At 35.3% G+C, this 27,194-nt stretch overlaps 1 protein-coding gene across 1 annotated transcript in view; it reads left to right on the top strand.

Moving 5' to 3' along the window:
* LOC107701782 (caskin-1-like) overlaps nucleotides 1–27,194 on the top strand; it is a 53,028-nt gene that overhangs the window by 10,673 nt on the left and 15,161 nt on the right. Inside the window, exons 2-10 of the mRNA XM_016503891.1 lie at nucleotides 13,804–13,855; nucleotides 15,669–15,766; nucleotides 16,306–16,451; nucleotides 16,530–16,625; nucleotides 19,207–19,328; nucleotides 22,802–22,910; nucleotides 23,702–23,810; nucleotides 23,908–24,002; nucleotides 24,442–24,556. Of these exons, the coding sequence (XP_016359377.1) occupies nucleotides 13,804–13,855; nucleotides 15,669–15,766; nucleotides 16,306–16,451; nucleotides 16,530–16,625; nucleotides 19,207–19,328; nucleotides 22,802–22,910; nucleotides 23,702–23,810; nucleotides 23,908–24,002; nucleotides 24,442–24,556 (942 nt within the window). The remainder of the gene's footprint in view (nucleotides 1–13,803; nucleotides 13,856–15,668; nucleotides 15,767–16,305; nucleotides 16,452–16,529; nucleotides 16,626–19,206; nucleotides 19,329–22,801; nucleotides 22,911–23,701; nucleotides 23,811–23,907; nucleotides 24,003–24,441; nucleotides 24,557–27,194) is intronic.

Here is a 27,194-nt window from a genome sequence, read left to right as displayed (position 1 = left end):
CTCACTTGAACACTTGGGCCAAATACAGGAAACACGTCATATAAGTAGTCAAGTGGTCAAGTGCAAAGACCGCAAGTGTGGGTATTTGGACAAGGCTCTTGTGTCCTTGAGAAGGGTGCTTAACCTCTGTGAGTCCTTGTGCATTGTCATTGTTCTGTGTATCAGTGTTTTTGTTTTAATATATATATATATATATCATCATCATTCCCTTGTCTAAACTTCTACTGTAATTCATAAGTTATGACTGGTAAAATCAAGCATTTGTTGGCAGATGTATTTTATTATTTATTTTTTTTTGCTTATCCTTCAGGGACATGGCAAGCAGTCAAAACTATTTTTTTTCTTCTATTGACTTGGTACACTTGCTAAGTAAATTGTATGATTGATTGGTTGGACACGATCATGATTGATTGATTCTGTTAAATATCAACGTTACTTCATATAGCACTGGTATATCTCATGGTTATTTCAGATACTTCTAGGTATACAAAAATTTTCATATTTGTAGGTATTTTTTTATTTGTTCATTTATTTATTTATTTATTTATAAAATCTGTTAAATCTCACTGTTATTTTAAATACTACTGGGTATACAAAAATGGCACTTGTATTAATTAATTAATATACTTATTACATTTGTTATATCAAAGTTATTTCAAATACTACTGGTTATACATAAATGGTAACTCTGTAGGTATTCATTCATTCATTCATTCATTAAATCTGTTAAATCTCAAATTTATTTCAAATACTACTGGGCATACAAAAATGGTAGCTGTATTAATTAATTAATTAATTAATTAATTGATTAAATCTGTTATATCTCAAAATTATTTCAAATACTACTGGTTATACAAAAATGGTAACTATAACAGCTTGATAAAAGCTTGTGTGTTTTATGTAACCGGACGTAACCCCCCTTTTAAATATATATTTTGTATATTTACTCACAGGTGCAAATGAAAACCTTTTCCTTCCACATGTTGGGAGAAATAGAAGTATAGGAAAACACTGCATGCATTTCCTTGCACAGCAGGCAGCAGAAACAGTGTCTGACTAGTATGTGTATTGTCTAGCACCTGAAGCTGTTGATGTTAATGTTTAGTAAGATATTCCAGGGGTCGTGGTAGGTCAGCTGAAGTCTGGACATCGCAGGTTTTTGCTGCATTGAGCTAAGCTTGACAGGTCTTGTCTTGGAGATGAAAACAGAAGAAGGCAGGCCTTCAGCAAGATGACTTGTGCTGGTTCCGCTTGTGTCATTTTACAAAGCTGTCGTGGGTTTATTCTGGGCTCGGGAAAAGAACAGTATCTGAAAATATGCATCTGTTATTTTCTTAAAGGAACAGTTGACACAAAATAAACATTCTCTCATCATTTACTCATCCTCATGTTGTTCCAAACATGTATTTAAGTAAACATTTAAAGGAATAGTTCACCCCAAAAATAAAATTAGCTGAAAATAAAAACATTTTCACACCAATGGATCCTCTGCAGTGAATGGCTGCCGTCAGAATGAGAGTCCAAGCAGCTGATAAAAACATCACACAATAATCCACAAGTAATCCACACCACTCCAGTCAATTAATATCATGTGAAGCGAAAAGCTGCATGTTTGTAAGAAACAAATCCATCAAGACTTTTTTAACATCAAACCATCACTCTTCGGCCAAATTACCAGTCCATGATCCATAATAATGCTTTCCATTTCCATTGAAATACAATATGTTGAACATTATAGTTGTTTTTATATGTAAATATCATTCAGAATCTGTATTTAAAATTAATTATGGAGGTATAAATATATACATAGACAAAAAAGAAATGAAATTATGATGATATATTATGTGACATGCACAACTTGGAGGTGTGCGCTTTTTAGATTGGGTTTGTGTTGAAGAGCCGCTAATAAGTCAGTTATTCACAGTGTTATAGCTGTAACCTAAGAGCTGCATCAACGGTCTGGTTCTCTTTTCGTCTTTAATGGAAGAAACAAAGTCATACAGGTTTGGAACAACATGATGACAGAATTTTCCGGTTTGGATGAATCTTTTCCATTTGATGCTGACTTCATAGGACTCAGTTTTGTTAGATGATTTTGGTATGAAGAAACGCCAACAAAACACAGCATGAAAGTACTTCATAATCTCCTACAAACATAATTTCAACACAATTATCATTTTGTCCCTCAGCTTAGATTGTCTCTCAAAAAACAGTGACTTTAATAAGGATATTATAAATATGATTATGATTGTTTAGATAATAATGAAAGTCCAAACAAGAAAATGGAGAGCATGTTTAAATAATCCGCACACAAAGAGTATATAAACAGGTGCTTCTCCATCAATTTTTTTTTCTATTTTAATATATTTCAAGAAGTAATTTATTCCTATGATGGCAAAGCTGAACTTTTTTCAGTGTCACATGATCCTTCAGAAATCCTTTTAATATGCTGATTTGAATATATTAAAATAGAAACCAGTTATTTTAAATTGTGATCATATTTCACAATATTATAGTTTTTACTATTGTTTTGATCAAATAAATACAGCTTTGATGAGCATAAGAGACTTTTTTTTCAAATGAACAAAATTTTAATTATTCCAAGTTTTTGACCTGTAGTGTATTTCATTTCATTTCAAATCATTTTATACTTAAAATATTGTGATATTGCTTGTGAAACAGTATTTGAGGTCTAAAAATAATTTTCTGATTGTTTTTCGCATCCATCCTATCCTGCTAAAACTCCAGTTCTGAGGCTGCCTTTTCTTGTTGTTAAATTTAAAGTTAGTTATATTAATTGTGCCTTTATTGCGGTGCACTTACAACAGCACTGTGAAATACAAGTAGTATGTGACAATCACAGCCAATCAACATATATTTAATGTTTAATAGAGTGCAACATTGCCCGCTCTCTTTCCCATCAGCCTTGTTTCTGGAAGTATGTTTCCAGTTCATTTTTCCCAAAGAGATATTTAAAAAGTCTTTGTTAAAGAGTTATAAGCTGTGAAACAAACCAAACCGCAATGAGGTGACTCACAACATTACAAAATTAAATTTTGAATCATATAAAATGACAAGCTATACTTTGTCTTTTATGATGGAAAGGACTATGAGGTATTGTGAATGATATAAAAAAAAAAACGGTGGCAAAATATAAAACTGTTGATTTAGAGATTTAGAAACCATATATTTTACGTTCATTACATACACACAAATGTATAATTAGTTTGAGAGATTCGCAAAGCTTCATTTTGCCGCCATTTGTTCGCCACGATTCTTTGCAGGATCATGGGTAATGTAGTTTTTCACGAAGAATTCCACTGTTAAACACGAATATTTCAAAAATAAGTTAAAATAATGTTCCCCTATAAGTGGAAATTTTACACCCGGAACCTCATTGTCGTATATAGAGTGGAAAGGAATTTTGGACCAATGAGATTTGACGGTGGGCGGGGCCATTCAGCACAACACCACAGAAATAAAAACTAAGCAATTGACAAAGTGTCCTGTCACAATACATCATGACTAGTTAGGACAAAAACTCTACATATATGAGATATAACTTTGTCTAAGATTAAACAATTAGGCACTGAAGAAGGTCATGTTGCGGCTAAAATGTTTGCTGTTTTTTTTATCTTGCATTTGCATTTTTGTTGTCTTTTTTCATTTTCATAGTATGTGAGCTTTTTTGCAACTTTGTGGCTTTTATGATGAGACATATAGTATAAGGCTTGTAGATTACAGGTTTTTTTCCCCCCCTCTCTTTTCAGAAGAAAGGTTTTCACTCAAGTCTCCATTTAATCTCATTGCTGTCTAGGAGAAACATTGGAAATATTAAAAAAATTCCTTTGTGATTTTTCTTTTCTATGGGTTCCCTCATATATATTTTTAGAGTCTAGTGTGAAACTGACAGTCACGTGTATGGCACGTGAGACCAAACTAGTGGAAGAAAATTGTTGTTCTCTCCATGTTTCTCTCTCTCTCTCTCATTTTCTTTTCACAGTCAGCTTGCTCAAGCTTCAGGCCATGGCTGTTTTAAACTGCACACAGTTAGATGATGCTGAGGGATGCTGAGGGTTTGTGTAAGAGTGTGTGTAAATATGCAGTGCACACTAGTCCTTTTTGGTGGTATTGAAAAGACCATGGTACATTTGCTGTGACACAAAGAACCAAATATAACTCACAGAATTCAAAAGAAGTGTAGTGGTAAGTGTGGCAGTATATGTTCAGCACGTTTTTTTGCAGTTCTGCCCACTTATAGCACTCATGCTTTCGGGTCATTTTAAAATGATAATCATTAAATAGCTATAATTATAGCTGTGGGTTAAAGCATGAGAATGGGGGGAGGGAGATGATGTGTGTGTGCGCGTGTGTGTGTTGTTCAGATTACTGTGCTTGTCCCAGATTATGTTTCAGAGCTGAGAGATTAAATTACTTCCTTTAAAAAAACAGGCATGGTGGAATTCCATTATTATGTGTGTGCTTTCTGAATTAAATATTTGGTTCCTCAAATAATTTACTCCAAAATTTCAGTCTAAAATGAGGAAGAAAATACATTATATTTTACATAAAATAAACATTTGTAAGATTATTTTTCATTAGATTCTAATTAAATTAAATTAAATTAAATTAAATTAAATTAAATTTAATTTAATTTCATTTCATTTCATTTTAAGAGCTGATCTTTGTTTTTAAAGGTGAATCTTATATCACATTTCAGTCTACAATGAGGAATATACTTTGTATTAAGAAAGTATTTGTAAACCATTTCTCATTTAATTTAATTTAATTTAAAATGTAATTTAATTGAATTTGAATACAACTGAAATAACATATATATTTTTTTAGCATTACATTAGTGCCATGCTTTGTTTTCAATGGTGAATCTCACATCACATTTCAGTCTAAAATGGGAAAAAATTTGATTATATTTTGCATGTAAATGAAAATAAATTAGTATATTTGTGTATAAATACAACTGAAACAATGGCATTTTGGTAGCATTTCATTAAGTTGTATTTGGACAAATTTGTATTTGTTTGTATTTGGACAAATTTGTATTTGTTTGTTTATTTATTTTGTATTACAGTAATGACTATTGAGGTTTTGTTGTCATGAAAATGGTGGCACAATGTAAAAAGTCTTACTGGTTTTATTTTCTTTAGGCAAAATATCAGTTTTTTTCTTCCTTTTGATTTTGTTATGAAATGTGCAGGTGTGTGCACCCATGAAACATATCACGTCTCCAGAGTGAACCTTATCCACTGCTATAAATGATACTCCTTTTCCATTTCCTCTTGGGGGAGTACATTGAGAAGCGTTAATCTAATTCCTGAATTGGGTATATTAACCTCAGTCTCAGTTGCATTAAAGGTTTGCAGCTCTTGTCATCTCTTTTGTACTGAACTTGTGTTGTATCCTTCAGTATCTTCATAACCAGTGATAAGGCTGGATAAGTCTCAGCCCGTCCCCGCGGGGGATTTGAAGCTCAGTAAGTCATGTTCTGCGTTCACCCCATCCCGAGGTCCAGCATCAATATCATAGAGCTTGACAGATTAATGTTGCATCTGACCGGAATGTTGAACATTCCGAGGTCCTTGAGTATTCAGTGGAGCTTTTCTCCACTCTGAGGTTTTCAAACATGAAAAAAAAAAAATCATAATTGTATATTTTTTTATTCTGAGAGTTTAATAGAAAAAGGGAGAATCAGCATGTTTTCTGTATGAAAAGATCTTTATACCCCCAACAAGCACTATATCACTTTCAAGAAACCAGTTATAATAGTTAAATCCTGTAAAAAACTGGTATCTGTCACATTAGGTATTATGTACATTAGTATGAAATGTTTATCACAGCCTTTTCCCAATGTAAAGGAATAGTCCACCTAAATATGAAAATTCTGTCATCTTATATCTCACAATTCAGACTTTTTTCTTGCAATTCTGAAGTTTATGTCTCACAATTTGTTTTGCCATTATGAGTTTATATCTCACAATTCAGACTTTTTTCTTGCAATTTTGAGTTTATATCTCACAATTCAGACTTTTCTTGCCATTCTGAGTATATATCTCACAATTTAGACTTTTTTTCTTGCTGTTGTTTATATCTCACAATTTTGACTTTTTTTCAAAAAGTTGAAATTACCTTTTTAATTCCATGTGGGAAACAAATAAACAAACAAACAAACAACGTTCTATACTCGGATTTGTGAGAAAAAAGACCAAATTCTGAGTTTTTTTACTCTATTTTGCAAAAAAGTCAGAATTGTTAGATAAAAAGTCACAATTACCTTTTTTACTGTTTTTTTTTTTTTTTTTGCAGGAATTGGGACTTCCAAAGAATTATGCTCTCTGAGCTCTGTCCTAAGTAAATCCTGCCTGATGAGCAGTTATCCATTATGTTCCTATTGTAAGCCACACCAGATGAATTACAGTGAATTATCAATATACTGATACATTACTGTCATTTGGATCTACAGTAGTTAGCGCCTGTAGGGCTGTGTATCTGATTAAGAATCTATCTGTGATTGTGGAGCTGATGTCAGTCACTTGCTTGTCTAGGCATCTGTGTAATGGGCTGTCGATGAATTGATTACTTAATTACAAACAGAATGAAGTACAATGTAGGGACTTTAAAACTGCTTTAGTTCAACGATTATCCTCTTTTCTTAAGTCCTAGAGACCAGCAGGCTACATTAAGCACAATAGCCCCTGCATGTTAACAAGAGGCGAGACTCTTGGTAATTAACTTCAGTGCTGTCATGCAGCGCAAGAGTTTGTCTAGAAAGTCAAGAATACGCTACACAAAAACAGTGCATTTTGAAAGTGAAGCATGCCATTTTTTGTGTAACTAGCAGCAGCAGTTGTAAATGCAAAAGTAATGACTGTCCTGTGGATGTTGTGTGGCCATGCATGGTGTTTCTTGGGCGTGTGCCCAATTAGCCATATGGTTAATATGGCCCACAGCCTAACTTTGCCTAATTTATTTTTTTTTAAAAGGAATACTGCTTCTTCACCATTAATAGAGGGCAATGAGGGCATCTACATTCTGTTCACTATTTGTTGCACGAAATGATGAAATCTCCATGCTACAGGTGATTTTTGTCAAAGATAGAGGAGTTGGTCAAATGGGAAGGGGTAAAGGATTTAAAATATATATTTTGCATGAGGAAATATTAGGAAAGACAATTTTTGCATTAGATTCTCATTACTATTTTATTTAATTGAATATTTAATTTTTTATGTATTTTTTAATTTAACTTAATTTAATTATTTAAGAATTAAGAATTACATTAATAAAAATTAGAGAATGAGAGTGCTGTTCTTTGTTTTTAAGGGTGAATCTCACATCATATTTAAGACTAAAATGGTCTTAATCTAACCTAAAATCATGAATATCAAGTGAATTCACCATTATTTCTATAGCGCTTTATACAATATATTTCAAAGCAATGAAAGTGAATGGTGACCATGGATGTCGAGTAAAAGATTTCAAGACAGGATTTAGTGAAATAACTTGTGAAATTTCAGTCTGTTTCACACACACTCAGCTATCCTATGAATGCAGAAGACTTAGAATTTAGTGCACAAGTCATACAAACTACTTTTATGGCGCTTGACAACATCTGGTCCTCATCCGCTTTCATTTCAAGGAAGAGAGCAGCTCAGACATTCTGCTAAACTTCTTATTTTGGGTTCCTCTCATTTTGGAACAACATGGGCAAGTAAATGATGTAATGATTTTCATTTTTGGGTGACCTAATCCTTTAAAGGGCACCTATTATGTGAAATTCACTTTTACATGTTGTTTGAACATAAATGTGTGTTGGCAGTAGGGCTGTGCGATATGGACAAAAAAAAACCTATCGCGATTTCTTTGGTCAATTTTGCGATTTCGATTTTAATCACGATTTTGACACACACAGACATGCTTTACAGTCATAAATGCATTCAGTGTGAATTTGAAACATATTTCAAAAGAAAACCAATTAGAGCTTTATCAAGAAGCTGTGTAACATGTCTCTAGAACAGACATAAGGCAAAATAATCACTAAGTAAAGGTGTACAAAATGTCTCTAGAATAGACATATGGCAGGAAAAAAAAAATCCCGCGTCCAGGGATTTTTTTTGCCATGCATTGGCCATAGAGCTCTTTGTGGCGTTGCCTCAGATGTTGAACTAGATTTGTTGCACCAAGTTCACACGTACTCCGTCTGCAGTGCGTATACAGTATGTGTATGCGGTGCAGAAGCAGCACAGACTCATTTTGCTTTAGCACATGATGTGTTTGCAGCCCGCTCCTGATCCGCGGCTGTTTACCACAAACACAACATTATTTTGATTTCAAATCCAAACGTTGTTTCTGAAAATGCTTTTGTGTTGACTGTGAAACAGTAGACTTTAATTATATGCATTTATGGTGTAATTGGTGTAATGTGTTTTTGTGTTTTCATTTTATTTTGTTGTAAAGCACATTGGACAACCATGGGTTGTAATTAATGGTGCTATATAAATACATTTACCATTGCCATTGCCAATTACTAAATTTCCATGTCAATCCATGTTCATTTTTACCACGAATAATGCGCTGTCACTTTATGCATTTATGGTGTAATTGGTGTAATGTGTTTTTGTGTTTTCATTTTATTTTGTTGTAAAGCACATTGGACAACCATGGGTTGTAATTAATGGTGCTATATAAATAAATTTACCATTGCCATTGCCAATTACTAAATTTCCATGTCAATCCATGTTAATTTTTACCACGAATAATGCGCTGTCACTTTAATTCAGCGCATGCAGCACAGCAGAAATAGACTCCGTGCGGAAATGATCGCAGCATGACTGCTGCAGACGCACCGCTCCTGGAGCGCACTGCCGGACCGCAATCGCATGCAGTGTGAACGCTCTGATCCGTTAACATGGGCGCAGACAAAATACGCACCACAGACGGAGTGTGTGAACCTGGTGTTACGTTTGTATGCCCGCCCGGTCTGTTCTGTTCCCGTGCACAATTTAGGCGCGCTGCATTATGATTGGTTCGGATAGCATACTGCGGGAGGTCGGGGGCGTGGAAAATCGTGCTGTAAAGCGATTTAGAAATTGCGCATGCTCAAATCGCGATTTTATGACGATTTCGATTAATCGCACAGCCCTAGTTGGCAGTGTGTACACAACCACCCTATAATGATAAAAATCCACCCACTCGTTTTTTTAATCCTCATTAATCATAAGCAGTGTCTCAGAACAAACCGTTTGCAGAATCTGTACAATGTGATGTCACTTTGCACAAGCCCCGCCCACGACTGTTGACAGACAATGCTGTATTAGCAGAGACCCCGCCCTGAGTGAGTCGCACACAATCTGCCATGTTTATCTTCACGTTAGAGCATTTAAAATCAGCATTCAAGTAAGAAAAGGTTTCATTTTGTTTGGGTCGTATTATCAGCATAGACAGCAGTACAGGTACTGTATAATATACTGCTGTTACTTAATACACAGATTTAATATAAACATGCGATTTCTTTTCCAGCTGTTTACCTTCACAGACATAACCGACTGTGCTTTTGTAACTTGTGTGTGTTTTTAACATAAACTTGTGTGTATTTGACAGTTTAAGTGCAATAAGACATGAAAGAGATTTACATGAAAGATACTTATCCGTACTCACATGCCGTGTGACAGCTACTTTCTCTTCGGATGTGTGTGCTCAGAAAACCATATATCAGATGTTTAAACTAATATGGCTTTAAAACACATGATTTCAGCATAATAGACATAATAATCAAAACCAACATTTTTTTTAGCAGATTATCTGAGGAACAGGCTGTAAATTCACAGCCCTATTCTGGAAAAGGGGGCAGGGAGTAGTGATGTGTCGTTCATGAATGATTCATTCAATTTGAAGTAATCTTCAAAATTACTTGGGAACATGGAGTCATCTCAGCGAGGGATTTGTTCATTTCATGTTGACCATACATGTGCAACATCCTGTTGGTTCTTTACAGGAAACAGAAATAATTAGTCCACCTCTCGAGTCTTCGGGTTTGGGTTCGAGTCGTTCGTTCATCCCGTGACAGCCCCATGGACCCTATGCAGTCTGTATAGGAAGGAGAAATGTTAGTGCACCTCTCGAATCTTCGGTCTGATTCGTTCATTCTTTTGTGATGTGACAGCAGTATTGGATACAGAAATTAGTTAATAATTCCCAACCTTCCTTACACACACCTTTACAATTATGTGATGTGTAGCTTTTTTATTTCTTACAATTTATACATTTGTGAATTTCTGTCATGATGGTTAACATTGAATGTTTTAATACAGAGGCTTTAAACTTTATCCGTATGATGAGGAAAAATCCCTTTGATAAAGCAAAGATACCTACATGTAATAACAGAATACAGTTAATAATATGTAATGTTTGTGTTTGTTGTAAATGGAAATGGAATGGCTCGAACCTGAGAAATTAACTAATCAATTCTGTTTCCGGCACAGGCTGCATAGCTTCATTTTATGGGGATGTGATGTGACAAAAGAACGAACTATACAGATTGGGTGGTGAGGAAAACTAACAAACTGCATAACCTGAAACAATAAATTCATCTTTTTTTTTTTTCTCATAATTTGGCCTTGGCTGCATTATAGTTTTATTGCATTGTCTTATTCGAAACAACGCGTAAGTTAATGTGTTGTGAAATTTGGCTATTAACATCTTAATAATATTCTGCTGAAGTGAAGGAAATGACTTAAAAAAAAAAAAGATTTGTTCATTTTGATGAATGAGATTTAAATATCCGAGTCAGTAAAATGATCTGATCTTCCCATCACTAAAAGGGAGCAGCAGCTCATTTGCATTTAAAGAGACAATGAAAATAGCATGTTTCTGCTTCCACTCAAAATAGGCATTTGAAATTATATAATAAATGATCTGTGATCTGTAAAATCATCTGTATTTTGAGCTGAAACTTCACAGATACAATCTAGGGACACCTGAGACTTATATTACATCTTGTAAAAAGGGGCATAATAGGTCTCTTTTAAGGAAGGGAGCAGCTCAGACATTCTGCTAAATTTCTCATTTTGTGTTCCTCTCAGTTTGGAACAGCATGGGTAAGTAAATGAAGTCAAGATTTTCATTTTTGGGTGTCACCGAATACTTTAAAAGCTAAACCATAAACTGTATGGCACCAAAATGCCAGGGATTTCTGTACTTTTTGAGCATCGCTTAGGGAGAAGTCTTGTTATGCTTATGACCAAAAATTTGATTTCTGCATTTTTCCATGGCAGATGATGGATTATATCATCTTAACCTTTAACTTCTTGTAGATTTCCAAGTCTTAGACACTCTGAAACACTCCAGCTGGGTCTTTTGGAGCATAAAGCTGTGAATTAACCGAATGCATCATTGAAAGAGGATCCAAGGGGAAGATGAGTATTAAAGAATGTTTGAAACACAGGAGATGTTGTGTGCTCGTGAGCAGGGGCTGGGCAACACCGATTGCTATTGGCATGACTCATGGTTAAGGTCAAGGTTTCCATAGCAACAGGCACCAATGAGGTTGCAGTGATAATGGTATGAATAATTTATCACATGGAAGGATTATGACCGAGTTCCAAAACACCTCATGGTGTCGACTGTATGGATGCCAGTTTGTGAATGTATACAAAATGTATGTTTCTACCCATAACGTCCTCATTTATCATGATACTAGAGAAACATTGCAGAGCAACTCCAGGTGAGGCGTTGCCATTTCTGTCACATTCTCTAATTAGCATCAGAGTGACATTGAGTTGTCATGGAAATGCTCATTTGCGTTTTTATCATTTCATTCCGTAGTGTTTCTGAAGGTGACTTAGATAGAATGTCTGGGAGTGTGTTTGTACAAAATGAGATGCTTAATTAGTTGTTGTATATTAAATGTGCTCTAATTACGTATCTATTAATTTACTGTTTTCAAGAGATAATGTTGAATAGGGAAATTAATTAACTAATTCATCATCCTCACCAAGTCATAAGCATAATTGATTAGGCTGTGATCAGCGAGTATGAATAATAATATCATTTATGCATAATGAATAGCTTCTTAAGCATGTTTAGTAGAATAAGACTGTTTTTAAGGTCAAATGAGCAGCACACACACACACATACAGGTTGTTTATTTCACCGTTTTGTGATATTTTCCTGCATTATAAATTTCTGTCTCTACACCCCCATCGCTTGTCTCACACTCTGAGAAGGCTGCCATCTGGACTGCTTTCATTTAACACACACACACACACACACACACACACACACACACACACACACGCATACATCTGGAGATTAATATATCAAGCATAGACATTTGATGGAAATATCACCCAGAATTTAATGCATAGCTTTGATTTTGATTAGGATTGTCAGTGGGTTTGTAATTTGTGGTTGTGTGGCTCATAACCAGCTGTGATTAAACAGTTTTGCTTGAGTTTAATGAATGGAAACTCTACCTGCTGGCTTTGACTGAGAGGAATCCCCTCTGTGACTGATCCACATCTCGCTTTGACCTTAGACCTCGATATGAACATGGTGGGAAAGTATTTTATACCTGCTAATTAGGGTTCTGCTTCAAAGCAAGAAATCACTTAAAGGGGTCATATGATGTTGCTAAAAATAACATTATTTTGTGTATTTGGTGTAATGAAATGTGTTTATGCGGTTTAAAGTTAAAAAAACATTATTTTCCACATACTGTACATTATTGTTTCTCCTCTGCCCCGCCTTTCTGAAACGCGTCGATTTTTACAAAGCTCATTGGTCTGAAAAGCGAGGTGTGCTCTGATTGGCCAGCTATCCAGTGCGTTGTGATTGGCTGATTACCTCAAGCGTTTGACGGAAATGTTACGCCCCTTACCATATTGTGATGCCGTGTCCTGGCCGGAGCGATGATTCAAAAACATGAAAACCCATTATAAACGAGGCATTTGTTGCATCCAGTGGGGACATAATTACGAATTATAATGACTTATACTGTCTTTTTACGTGTTGCGTTGCATCGTGCCGCGTAAACATAAAACCATGTCTGCATTTTTGATCGGAGAAATGACAAACAAGCCCTACTTTAAAGAATATCTCTTTGGATTTGAGACTTTAGTCTTTGCAACTTTACAGATCTTCTTTATGCACCAAGAGCTTGTAACACTTAAAAGAGAAGGGAAAAATTGAAATCGCATCATATGACCCCTTTAAAATGGAATTAAGAATGCATTTCAATATATTCATACAACTTAATGTGTATTTTTATGTGATTTTTGTACATTTTCAGCATGAAATACTTATAAACATTTAGTATATTTTCTGACATTTGGTGTATTTGCACATCATTCGGTGCATTTCCAGAAACATTAAATGATATTAATTATCAATGTTTGACATGTAATCTATATATATGAAGACTTCATAAGAAACAATATTATACTACTATAATACTATTTACTAGTATGATATTGTTATATACTAGTAAATTATACTACTATTTATAATAGGACCAGTCATATTATAAGTTATTATTTATTTGAATAAATAAATAAATAAATAAAATTAAACATGTATTGTTGTTGTTGTTATTATTTTACAATTTTGTATTAAAAGAAAACACAAAGCATCTATTTTTACTTTTCATATGTAATCATTGCATTACGTTTATGTCTGATCAAGAATTTTTTGTTAGTTTTGCAGATGTCTCAGTTTGGCCAAATTAATTAAACATTTTTCCTTACAATTATAATAATTAAAACTAATAAAACCTGTTTTCTGTTTTTCCTCCAGAGCTCCTGGGTGCTGCTAAGAAAGTGAATGTGAATTTCCAGGACACAGACGGGTGAGGTTCATTTATACTCATGCTCTATCAATTAGTGATCAGCTGATGTGGACTATTCAGTGGCCATTGCCTATATTAAAGTCAACAGGAAACTGCATTTGCAACTTAATGTGACATATTTCCAGGTAACACAGATCAGGACTTTGTATTAATTAGCAATTGTATTGTGAATTGTATTTACCCAAATGACTGTTAGGTGGTCTTAAAACTAAGAGTGCTTGCTGACGTCAGTACCATACAGTCTGTTTTCATCTCATGGCTAAATTATCTACTGGACAGTCGGGTATGATGTTGAATTAACTTTTTTACTGTATGAATTTTCAAGATTCCTATAGTGCAGAATACAGGTGTGTTGTTATTAGAATGCTAAAGTGTATTAGAGTAAGAGAGAGAGAGAGTATGTGTGTGTGTGTGTGTGTGTGTGTGTGTGTGTGTACACACATGGCTTGGGGCTCTGGCAGAGAAAAATCTCTTACTCATGGAAGTAGGTCATAGCCTCCTGCTCAGTTAAGCAGTGAGGGATCGGAGTGAAGTGTTGAGTTGCAATGAAGTCCGATTAGGGACTCTCTAAAAAGTTACGCTGGAGGCTGAAAGCACTTGGGCTGGAAATGAGATATTAGGATTAGGGTATTATGAGGAGATATAGGCTGTTTTGAAGAAGATATTTTGACCATATAATAAGAACTGGCCTAGTAATTAGTAGATCCGCACAGATACACCTAAAGATTTTTTGCAGAATAATAGTGCCTGTCATTCAGTCCCAGTTTCTGCTTTCAAGTTCTACACATCATCTCGTTTTTCCTTATTTATTTGCATTTTAAATACATGTTGTTCAACAGAAAATTTTAATATTTTTGGTCTTTATGATTCAGCTACCAGTTAGAGTGTAGTAGAGGTGACTGAGGGCAGTTATTTAATCAAAAACAGATTTTGAAAGTCAGATTTTTGTCTTCTGCTGCCTGAATATCTGTTGTCTTGAATCCATAGTAATATCTATCTAATAACTTGGTTGTTGGTTAGACGTTAACATGAATGACAGATGCTAACACTGTTGCTGACAGCTACCATACCAGATTTTATCATGGCTTTAAAGTTTTGAGCAATTGTATCTCTGCTTACATTATGAAATAAAAATGTATAACTGAATTGAAAAAAAAAAATCTTTAAAATGTGCAATGATTATTATTTCATCAAAATGTCTAGCTTGCAGGGTGTTTTGGTGCAACAGGCAATCAATATATTTTATTAAAAAAGATTTAACTTATTTTAGATACCTATAATGTAGGTCCCACTTTTACTTCTGTTTTGAACACTCCGTATTTCTAAAGGCTAAAAGATTTTTACATTTTTATAGTTTACATTTTTGTTGTAATTTGTCGTAATTATATCTTAGTCGAAATTATGACATAAACAGTTGGAATTATAAGATACTATTTATGTCATCATTTTGACATAGGTCAAAATATACTTTTTATCTCATATTTATGACATTCTGTGTCATAATTATGATTTACCAAAGTATGGCTTTTTTCTTATATGGCAGGAATGGGCTTCAATACATATTTGAGATACAGTGGGTTAATTGAATTTATAACAATTGCACCCAATAACTCCTATTGTAACAATGACTTCTTGTTTTAATTATGACATTACGTTCTGGTCTTTCTCAGTGTACAGTAAATCAGTTACTTTCACAACGATACTTTCCATATTTAAATCTATTCCACAGGTTTCCCTCCAGAAACCTATACAGATTCTAAATGTCAGTAGAAATGGTTAACGCATTATGTGTTTGTGTGCTTTTGTTTTATAGGTTATCTGCCCTGCATCATGCTGCTCTTAATGGTAACGTGGAGGTGATTTCACTGTTGCTTGAGTCGCAAGCCGTCGTAGACATCAAAGACCAGAAAGGTACAAACACACAGCACCACATACACATGCAGATGTATTGAGTCCAGTTAGTAGTAACTGTCTCTTGTATGTACAGTATTTACTTAATACACAGACTAATCAATTATCAAAACTGTTGTTTCTTAAAATAACTGTTTTCTATTGTATTATATTTTAAAATGAAATTCATTCCTGTGATGGCAAAGCTGAATTTTCAGCATCATTACTCCAGTCTTCAGTGTCATGTGATCCTTCAGAAATCATTCTCATATGCTGATATGCTGCTCAAGAAACATGTTTTGTTGAAAACTGTTGCACAGCATAATATTTTTGTGGAAAACGTGATTTTTACAGGGTTTTCTGATAAATAAAAAGTTTAAAAGAACAACACTTATTCAAAATAATAATCTTTGTAACATTATAAATGTTTTTACTGTCACTTTTGATCAGTTTAATGTGTACTTGATGAATAAAAGTATGAATTTCTTACTGACCCCAAACTTTTGAATGGTAGAGTGTATGTCTCTCATTCTAACTCTGTCTCTTCCCTTTTTCTGAAGGGATGCGGCCCTTACATTACGCTGCTTGGCAGGGCAAGTGTGAGCCCATGAAAATGCTGCTCAAGGCGGGGTCATCAGTCAACAGCCAATCGGATGAGGGCCAGATCCCTTTACACCTCTCATCACAACACGGCCATTATGAAGGAGTGAGTACACACACACAAACAATTAGACTCATGCTGTACACACACATACTCACTGTACTGTACTGTGTGTGTTTGCAGAGCGAGATGCTGATCCAACATCAGTCGAACCCCTGCCTCAGAGACCACTCTGGGAAAACCCCTCTAGACTTGGCCTGTGAATTTGGACGAGTCACGGTCAGTTACGCGGTGTTCGTGCATGTCTGTCTGCGTGTACGCGGGGTGTGTGTGATAGATAGATGAGAAACGGTGCTCCCCTGTGGGAACTACACCTCTTCTCACGTTCTCAGCCAAATGCAGGAAACCCCTTATTCACTCACAGCCCGGTTTTCACTGCTTCCAAATGAGCACAAGAGATTGTCATAACAGTTTATTATAACTTGGTTTTTTTTTAAAGGGACGATTTCTCCAAATATTAAAGTGAAGTGACATGTGGCCAAGTATGGTTACCCATACTCGGAATTAGTGCTCTGCATTTATCCCATCCAAAGTGCACACACACAGCAGTGAACACACACACACCGTGAACACACACCCGGAGCAGTGGGCAGCCATTTATGCTGCAGCGCCCGGGGAGCAGTTGGAGGTTTGGTGCCTTGCTCAAGGGTACCTCAGTCGTGGTATTGAAGCTGTACATTCACTCCCTCCACCTACAATCCCTGCTGGTACGAGACTCGAACCCGCAACCTTTGGGTTACGAGTCCGACTCTCTAACCATTAGGCCACGACTTCCCCATTTTAATATTCTGTCACCATTTGCTCAACCTCAAATCTTTCTCTCTTCCATGGAACACAACAGGGGAATTTTTCAAATGGTACTGGATGCTATTTCAAAATATTAAAAGAGCCAAAAATGTGTTATAAACCCATATGCACTATATTTCAAATCATCTGAAGTCATATGATAGCTTGACTCAAAATTAGGGTTCTTTATTGGCATCTATGGTCCCATGAAGAGCTTTTAACATCCATGGAATCTTTCCACTGCAAAAGAGATTCTTCACAGTGGGAAAATGTTTTTCATATTATTCAAATATTTTTCACACTCACACCAAAACTCCCTTTTGGAACCTTTACTTTGTGTAATTTACTGATGATCTTCACCTCAGTGAGCAGCTAACCGTTGTAACTGAATCACTGAATTCCCTGAGATCATTCAGAGAACTAAATCAGTCTGATTTGTGAATGAAGCATTCAGTCCGCATTTGGGAACGGGATCCGATTCACTGAGAAGATTCTACTTAAATGAATGATTCATTTGTGACACAATAAGGAGAGCTAGGGAAGTTGTCTGGATCCATCGAAAACGGTTTTAAATTCAGTCTGTTCCTCACTTAAATCTATCAGCTTTAGAGGTCTTGCGCTATATACGAGTCCATGTATGAATTTATGAGTGTATGATACTTTTATGGTGTTTTGGCATCCGTCTGAAGCTTGAAAGCCTCCTTTTGTGTTCTAGAAGAAATACATTTCTGGGTTTGGAGGGTAAGTCATTGAGGGAACTATTCCTTACCATTCATGTTTGTGTTATTGACAAATAATTTCTTGCACTTAAAAAAGGCAGATTTTTTTGTGTGAAAGTTGCCGTATATAGGCCTAATGTTCTGTTTTGCTAACTTCCAGCCTGACTCAGATATTGAATTAGATCCCTCCCTCTCTTCAAAATATCTCGTTCCAAAAACATGTCAGCAAACCGAATGTCAGCTTATCCAAACACTCAAAGTGACTCAAAGTCTTCTGATTGGCTAAACAATAGCGATCGAATCCCTTTTTGCTGTTGACAGAGCTTAAAGCTGTCAGAGAGACAGGTGTGATTTCTCACGATACCTATTTCTGTGGTATCTCTCAGGTAGTAGGACTTTTATTGCATGCTATTCCATAAAAAATATATTTACAGCACCATTAACTGACAAAACATTTTTAACAGCATAAAATAAAAAGATGTAATATATTGTATAATATATGGTGCAGTTTTATAGTTAAATTCTGTGTGAGGTACAAATTCATTATTTTGCACATAATGGTTTGATTTTGTGGGCAACAGTACCCTTTTCCTACACAGATATTTAAGTGAAACCCATCTGAATTACTGTGGTTATCTAGGTGGTTATTAAATGCAAAATTTTTGGGACATATACATATTTATATACATAGATATTATAGTCATTTTTTTTTCCTTCAGTCTACTTTTTGTTCTGAGACATTTATAAGGATTTTAGTATAATAAATGTGTATTTACTGTATATACAGTTTTTTTCTTTTAACATCAACCTACACAGGGACTACAGATGAAAATGAGCTATCTTGGCTAAATATGGCACATTTTACATTGCTTCTATGTATTATTAATCTGTATTGTTCCTGATCAAAGGCACAGTTCACCCAAAAAAATTTACTCATCCTCAAGTTGTTCCATACCTGTCTGAATTTTTATTCTGCTGAACACAAAAAAATATATTTTAAAGAATATTGGTCGTTTTCTGGTCCCCATTAACTTCCATAGCATTTTTTTCCATACTATGGAAGACAATAGAGACCAACAACTATTTGACTACCAAAATATCTTATTTCATGTTCAGCAGGTTTGAAACAACATGAGGGTGAGTAAATGATGACAGAATTTTCATTTTTGGGTGAACTATCCCTTCAAATATCTAAAGAATGAAAGAATGAATATATAGCAGATCAAACAGAAATGACACACCTATGTAAGCTGTGTTTGTGCAGTATGCATGTATCTTTTCTGTGTGTTCTACAGCTGGTGCAGTTGCTCCTGAACAGTAACATGTGTGCTGCTATGTTAGAACCGAAGCCCTCCGATCCCAATGGCATCAGTCCGCTCCATTTGGCAGCTAAGAATGGACATATCGAGATCATCAAGTAGGTGCTCACTGGACTTTGCCCTTTTGCACTTTATTGCTACACATATGCACTGAAGTCGTCTTTTAGGTTACATCTTACAAATAAGGTTACATGCATACAACCTATCTTTACTGGTACAGTTCAAGTGAGCATATTATTATAAATCATATGCTCATATGTTGTGCATGTAATTTGCCATGTATTACAACTTAAATCTCAAACTGTCCAGTGAGGTGATTAGAACAATTTATCATTTATATTTTTAATATCATGAATTCTTGTCTTACCATGCCTTCCATTTTTTTGGTGAATCTCACAAAAATATAAATGGGTAAAGTCTGGCTCATATTTCACCCCAAAACCCAACGAAGAAGAAATAGGAAATATATGTTCATAATTCTGGTTTAATTATAATTCAGATTTGTGGCATTACCTTCATGTCATGATAATTAAACACATTTCCCTACTGAAAGTCTTGAAAAGTTAATGTGAAAATAAATATGATTTATATTGTATTTTATTATGTATTTATCATAACAGAATTGGTTGTACTGCCTTTATATTGATTTTAATTAAAAAATATTTTATTAAATATAATTTGTACAATCTTGAAAGATTTTGTGAAATTCTTCACAATTTGGACTCAAATGACTTCTGTATATGAACATAATTTTATGCAGTATATACACGACAGTTAAAAAATGACTACAGTAATTTTTTATGTACTTATTTTTGAAAGTAATTAATTCAGTGAGATTCAGTAAGACTCATTCAATTCCGCAAAGATACATTAATTTGATCAAAAGTGACAGTAAAGCCTTTTACATTGTCACAAAAAAGCTGTTCCCCTTCAGGAACTCGAGCTGCGTCGAGTCGCTTTGGGAACGCCCTTGCGTGACCGCGTTCTGAAGCACGTGTCAAATCAGTCCAATGGAGCAGCGAGACGTCACGAGCAGGGTGACGTAAGCACCAGAAAGTATAAAAGCGCATCCAGCAGAGCGCAAACTAGCTTCTGCTCTTCAGCGCTCCAAAGCGACTCGACGCGGCGTCTCGTTCCCTCGGGGAACCATGGTTACATACGTAACCTAGAGACGTTTTGTTAAACTTTCTCTTCATCAAAGAATTCTGAAAATATTTTTTTCCAAAATGATTTCCACAAAAATATTAAGAAGTTTTCTATTAAAATAGAAAAGAGTTATTTTAATATTAATAATATTTCATTATTATATTACTGTTTGTAAGCCTAAGAGACATATTTTAAAAACTATGTAATATAAGTCTCTGGTGTCCCCAGAATGGGTCTGTGAAGTTTCAGCTCAAAATACCCCACAGATCATTTATTATATCATTTTGAGAATGGCTATTTTGAGTGGAAGCAGAAACACGCTGTTTTTCGTGCCTGTTTCTTTAAATGCAAATTAGCTGCTGCTCCCCGCCCCCTTTTCCAGAATAGAGCTGTGCCATTACAGCTCGGACCTGCTAAAAACATCTGTTTTGGTTCTGATTATCATGTTAATTTTAAATGCAAATGAGCTGCTGCTCCCTGCCCCCTTTTCCAGAATAGAGCTGCGCCTTTACAGCTCGTACCTGCTAAAAAACATCTGTTTTGGTTCTGATTATCATGTTAATTGCGCTGAAATCATGTTTTTTTATATTAGTTTAAACTTCTGATATAAGGTTTTCTGAGTGCACACATCCGAAGCACACGGACAGAAAGCGGCTGTCACACGGCATTTGAGTACTAAACTAAGTTCTCATTCACACACAAGTTTACATTACAAACACACATGAGTTACAAAAACAGTCGGTTATGTCTGTGAAGGTAAACAGCTGGTAAATAAATTGCATCTTTATTTTAGATCTGTGTGGCAGCAGCAATATACAGTAAATAAATCATTAATCTGTCTGTTGCTAGTAGCCCCGTTCTGGCCGGCCCGAGTATGGTTCTCGGACTTGGTGTCCCTCCTCGACGGCACTCCGCTGGAGGTTCCGATCAGGAGGGACCTCCTCTCTCAGGCAGGGGGAGCCATTCTTCACCCCCGCCTGGAGTTATGGAAGGCTGCGCCTTTACAGCTCGTACCTGCTAAAAAACATCTGTTTTGGTTCTGATTATCATGTTAATTGCGCTGAAATCATGTTTTTTTATATTAGTTTAAACTTCTGATATAAGGTTTTCTGAGTGCACACATCCGAAGCACACGGACAGAAAGCGGCTGTCACACGGCATTTGAGTACTAAACTAAGTTCTCATTCACACACAAGTTTACATTACAAACACACATGAGTTACAAAAACAGTCGGTTATGTCTGTGAAGGTAAACATCTGGTAAATAAATTGCATCTTTATTTTAGATCTGTGTGGCAGCAGCAATATACAGTAAATAAATCATTAAATCCACTGCTTTGTTGTCTCCTCTGAGGCTGGGACTCTAAATAGTGTTCTGTGCTCGTCTGTGCAGCCAAAGACAGAACAGTTAGCATGTTTTGCTCAAACTTTCGCCATGGCATTAGAGCTGGTACACCATTGTCGCTTGCGAAATCAAAATGACAGCGTCGTGGGTGGAAACTTACAGATTAAGGGGCGGTAATATTATAATGAGATCCCTTTGCCACGTCACCAAGGGAGCGAAATCTGACGCGCTCGTTTTCTCAGATGCTTGCAGAAAAAGACTTACCAAAACAATGTTACCTGGTTAATCTTTTTCACGTTTCTTGGTTGGTAGATGGACCGGGGACCTGATTATAGCACTTAAAACCTGAAAAAGTCAGATTTTCATGATATGTCACCTTTAAACTTCGGAATGGTAATGGATGTAAAGTCTGTAAAACTCAGAGGATGTTATGACATTTTTTATGAGGAATTGTACTAGTTTTATTATTGCTTTCATTTCAATTCTTTACAAGGGGACAGACATTGACGGTGCGAAATCCTGACACAGCATTTAGCTCACTGACACAAAACTGCATGACTGATGTGCTAAGACAGGTCAGGAGCAAAGGGATCGGGGATGATGAGAGAAATGAAAGGCACCGTGGGCTGTCCGATCAGTCCCCGGAGGCTTCATTCATTAGATTCGCACACACACATTCAAAGCTCGTGTCCTCTTTTTTCCCCCTTGATGGACAGTGCCATCACTGCCTAGTGACGCACAACGTTAATTAGAGATTTCATCACTCAGCGCACATATTAGGTTGTTTATGGATCAATATGAATGTGTGTTCGGTTGGATAGGTGTGAAGGTCATGTTTTAGACTTAATTTAAATTGTTGCAAATTGATCATTATACTTCATGTATTTGGACCCCTTCAAGTTTTTATTTTAATAACCTTTTTTTCTGAAAAGAAGTGTTTTTTAGAATTAAAACTAATCTTTTTATGTACAGATTAATAAACTTTGTACTGTTTAGAATAGTGTTGTGAAATAAGTGTTTTAGTGTGTTTAAATGAAATAAAAATGTTTTTATGAAGTTTTCTTGTGTGTATGTGTTCAGGTTACTGATCCAGGCTGGTATAGATATAAACCGACAGACGAAATCAGGCACAGCGTTGCATGAAGCTGCTCTCTGCGGGAAAACCGAGGCTGTACGACTGCTGCTGGATGTGAGTAATTCATTTGACTGCTTGCCAATGGTATGCATTCATTAAAAAAAAAATATACACTGCCATTCAAACGTCTGGAGTTGGTAAGATTTTTTAATGTTTATTAAAGATGTCTTTTAGGCTCACCAAGTCTGCATTATTTTGATAAAAATACAGTAAAACAGTAATATTGTGAAATATTTTATTGTGTTATGTTTTAAAATGTAATTTATTCTTCTAATGAATTTTCAGCATCATTGCTCTAGTCTTTAATGTCACATAATCTTTCAGAAATCATTCTAATATGCTGATTTCTTGCTTAAGAAACATTTCTTATCAGTGTTGAAAACAGTTGCTGCTTAATATTTTTGTGGAAACCATAATACATTTTTCAGTGAGATGAAAATTTGTTAACATTATAAATGTCTTTACTGTCACTTTTGATCAATTTAATGCGTCTTTGCTGAACAAAAGTATTCATTTCTTTCAGAAAAAAAAAACTTGACACCCAAACTGACCCCAAACCTTTGAGCAGTAGTGTTTTCAGAAGTGCCAATCACAGGTCATTGAGTCAAAAATTATAAAAACATAATCATAAAAATCATCATGTATTGTACGAGATAAATGGCTGGCCAATTGTGCTTTATTTACTCTCCAAAGCCAAGTTTTACTTGTATTTAGTGCTTATTTTTTGTTCATTTTAGTTTGAGAGTTTATTTATTTTCACATATATGAATGTGTGCGCTCCTTAGCATGTCTGTATCGACAGCATAACCACTATGTACCAAGTGAATGTTTTTCTATCTCTTCAGAGTGGTATCAGTGCTGGGGTGAGGAACACGTACTGTCAGACAGCGCTGGATATTGTTAACCAGTTCACCACTACCCAAGCCAGCAAGGAAATCAAACAGATGCTGAGAGGTAAAACAGGGGAACGTTTCTGAAAACACAAATTCACATAGAAATGTCCAAGGCTTTCTAAATTCGCTGGTATCTGTGTGTGTGTTCCTGCATACAGATGCATCGGCTGCCATGCAAGTGAGGGCTCTGAAGGATTACTGCAACAACTACGACCTGACAAGCCTCAATATTAAAGCAGGCGACATCATCACGGTAAAGAAGCAATTCTTGAACTGTAACATTGCAATGTAGCAAGGTGTGTATTTCTGAATTTTAACTAAACTTTACACCCAGGGATGGCATGCATATTTTTTTAAGAGGAACGAAGCACTTTTTTTAACTCTATAGTGGTTCTTTCTATACACTTCTATTAAAAAATTTAAATCAGTAAGATTTGTTTTTGAAAGACATGTATAATACTATACATTTATAATGTTATAAAATATTTCTATTTCAAATAAATGCTGCTCTTTTGAACATTTGAATTCTACAAATAAATAAATAAACAAAGAAACATGACCAAAATAGTAATGAGCAAAAGGAGCATTTTTACACTGAAATTATTTTAGTGTTGTCACATGGTGCAGTGCATGTATGTCTCAGTGGTTTTCTACTGCAGGCTCGTTCTGGAACATTTCTGTTTGGTCCTCAGGTCTTGGAGCAGCATTCTGATGGACGATGGAAGGGCTGTATCCACGACAACCGAACAGGAAATGACCGTGTGGGTTACTTTCCGTCAAACATGGTGGAAGTCATCAAAAGGGCAGGTGTGCCATTGCATCACCGCATGACCCTTCTAGGATGTCATGTGACACATATGCACATTACATTAAGGTCAATCTGAAGCTCATCTACCTGGCACTTAAATAAATGTCTGCGCGTGTGTGTGTGTGTGTATGTGCGTGTGTGCATTTGTTTGAATGATTTTGACTTAGCTGCATGCATTTCTGCATACATGAGTGTTTATGTATTCATTTTCAAGTGTGTGTGTGTGTGTTAGGGATGGGCATTTTGTTTATTTCATCCACTTGAGTACTTAAATAAAAGAAGTAAGTATATAAATCAACTAAGTACTAAGGGAGCAGACATCACGATTACTATTGGAACAAACCTGCTGACATAAATGACACTGCAAATTATGCAGCTTGCTGAAGAGAGAAAGTGATCAGATGTTCCTGACAAATGAAAAAATCCCATAGACTTACACTGCCGTTCAAAAGTTTGGGATCAGTAAGATTTTTAAATTTTTTAAATGATTATTATTATTATTATTATTATTATTATTATTTCTTTTTTGGAACCTGTGATACTTTTTTCTTTGATTCTTTGATTAATAAAAAGGAAAAATTATTTCTGAAGGATCATGTGACACCGAAGTCTGGAGTAATTATTGCTTCACTGGAATAAATTCTATTTTAAAGTATATTAAAATAGAAAACTGTTATTTTAAATTGCAATAATATTTCACAAAATTAAATTTTTTTCTGTATTTTTGATCAAACAGATACAGCCTTGATGATCATAAGAAACTTCTTTAAAAAACATAAAAAATCTTACTGATCCCAAACTTTTGAACAACAGTGTAGATTGATTGTAAGACTAGAATATCATAGAGACATAGAGTGGACAGTGGACAGAGTGGACAGTAACCACCAAGTACACTCTTGGCAACCACATAGCACTTCATTAAAGGTGCAGTATGTAATATTGACAGCTAGTGGTTGAAATGGGTACTGCAGTCCAAATTCAAAATACTGGAGAGAGTTGCTGTCATCCTTAGACTTAAAGGAACACTCCACTATTTTTGAAAATAGGCTCATTTTCCAACTCCCCTAGAGTTAAACAGTTGAGTTTTACCGTTTTCGAATCCATTCAGCCGATCTCCGGGTCTGGCGGTAGCACTTTTAGCTGTAGCTTAGCATAAATCATTGAATCTGATTAGACCGTTAGCATCTTGCTGAAAAATGACCAAAGAGTTTCGATATTTTTCCTATTTAAAACTTGACTCTTCTGTAGTTACATCGTGTACTAAGACCGACGTGAAAATAAATGTAGCTAATTTCTTTATATTATAGCCTATGTCTTTCATCTTATTTAACTATAATCATGATACTGTAACTGTCGTGTCTTGCTCACTTTCCCGCGAACAAACGCGCATAAATAAGTGGGACTAATGGAATTCAATAATATCGATAATCAACATTCGATTTGCAGCGTTGCGCATTATAGCCATTCACGCTGCAGCTGAAGTGAATGACAGCTTGGCAGCACTCGTTGCTTGCTTTCTGTAGCCTATACCATTTTATGAGTGAATGACTGAAACAGGTGAAATATGAAAGACACAAAGGCTGAATTAAGTTTTTGGAGTCTAGAAACTAGAAACTTCAGGAAAAGCGCTATAGCACTTCTTTTTGACCTTTTGGAACCTTTTGTAAAAACCTGACCACCATGCTGGACACCAGCTCGTGGCTCCACGCCAGCCCCGCCCCTTTAGGATCTGCTCCAATCAGCCGCGTCGTGAAGAAACAAGCCGTCCGATTGGACCGTGAGTGGTGTGCCTACCTGAGTCTGAGAGAAGGTGTTCCGATCTGTTGCATGTGTGTGTTCAGACCAACAAACATACTTAAAGCCTTTAGCGAGCGTTTGAAAAGACCCCTAAGTCAATTAAACTTTGATTAGCTCGACCCGCACCATTTGTGTTACAGATATTATTGAGATCTCAAATTGTGTGGCTTTGTGGGGTGTGCTATTACTGTTTTAAGCTTTTAGACTTACAATATTGGCCTGATAGATGATAAAAAATGGAGAAAAAAAATCACATAAACCTGTGGGCCAGCAAGCTACCACACGGAACATTTAGAACACTATAGCAACTGCTTGGCAACACCCTGGCAACCAACTTAGCATAGTGGTGTTGAGTTTTACAGTGTTATTTTATTATTATTTATATACTGTTACATTTATCAGTATCTTGAGTTATATTTCAGTTTTTTTTAGTTTGTTTTAGTAATTTTCTTGCTAATTTTTAAGTTTGTTACATTTCTCATGTTTGAAATGATTAATTTTTAAATTAACAAAATAAATTAATTCATATATGAAGCTTGAATTTTTATTTATTTATAGATTTTTGCAGTTTTAGTAAGTTAAGCTTACGTGTATTTCAGTTAGTTGCCAAAGCTATTTTTCTCATTTTGTTTTAGTTTTTTTAGTTTAGTTTTTATTTTGTGAACACATTTCTATTTCGTTTTTATATAGTTTAGTTTTTTTAGTTTTTATTTTGTGAACACATTTCTATTTCGTTTTTATATAGTTTAGTTTCAGTTTTTTTAGTAATTCAGCAGAATTAACAGATCACTTCCAGAGCGCAGGCCAAAGAAAGACGTAGGCATAATTTAACCTTAGTGA

The sequence above is a fragment of the Sinocyclocheilus anshuiensis genome, unplaced genomic scaffold (assembly GCF_001515605.1).
Source record: "Sinocyclocheilus anshuiensis isolate Anshui unplaced genomic scaffold, SAMN03320099.WGS_v1.1 scaffold2260, whole genome shotgun sequence".
Classification (NCBI taxonomy): Eukaryota; Metazoa; Chordata; class Actinopteri; order Cypriniformes; family Cyprinidae; genus Sinocyclocheilus; species Sinocyclocheilus anshuiensis.
Note: the sequence above shows the minus strand (reverse complement) of the source record. Positions and strands in the feature narration are given on the sequence as shown.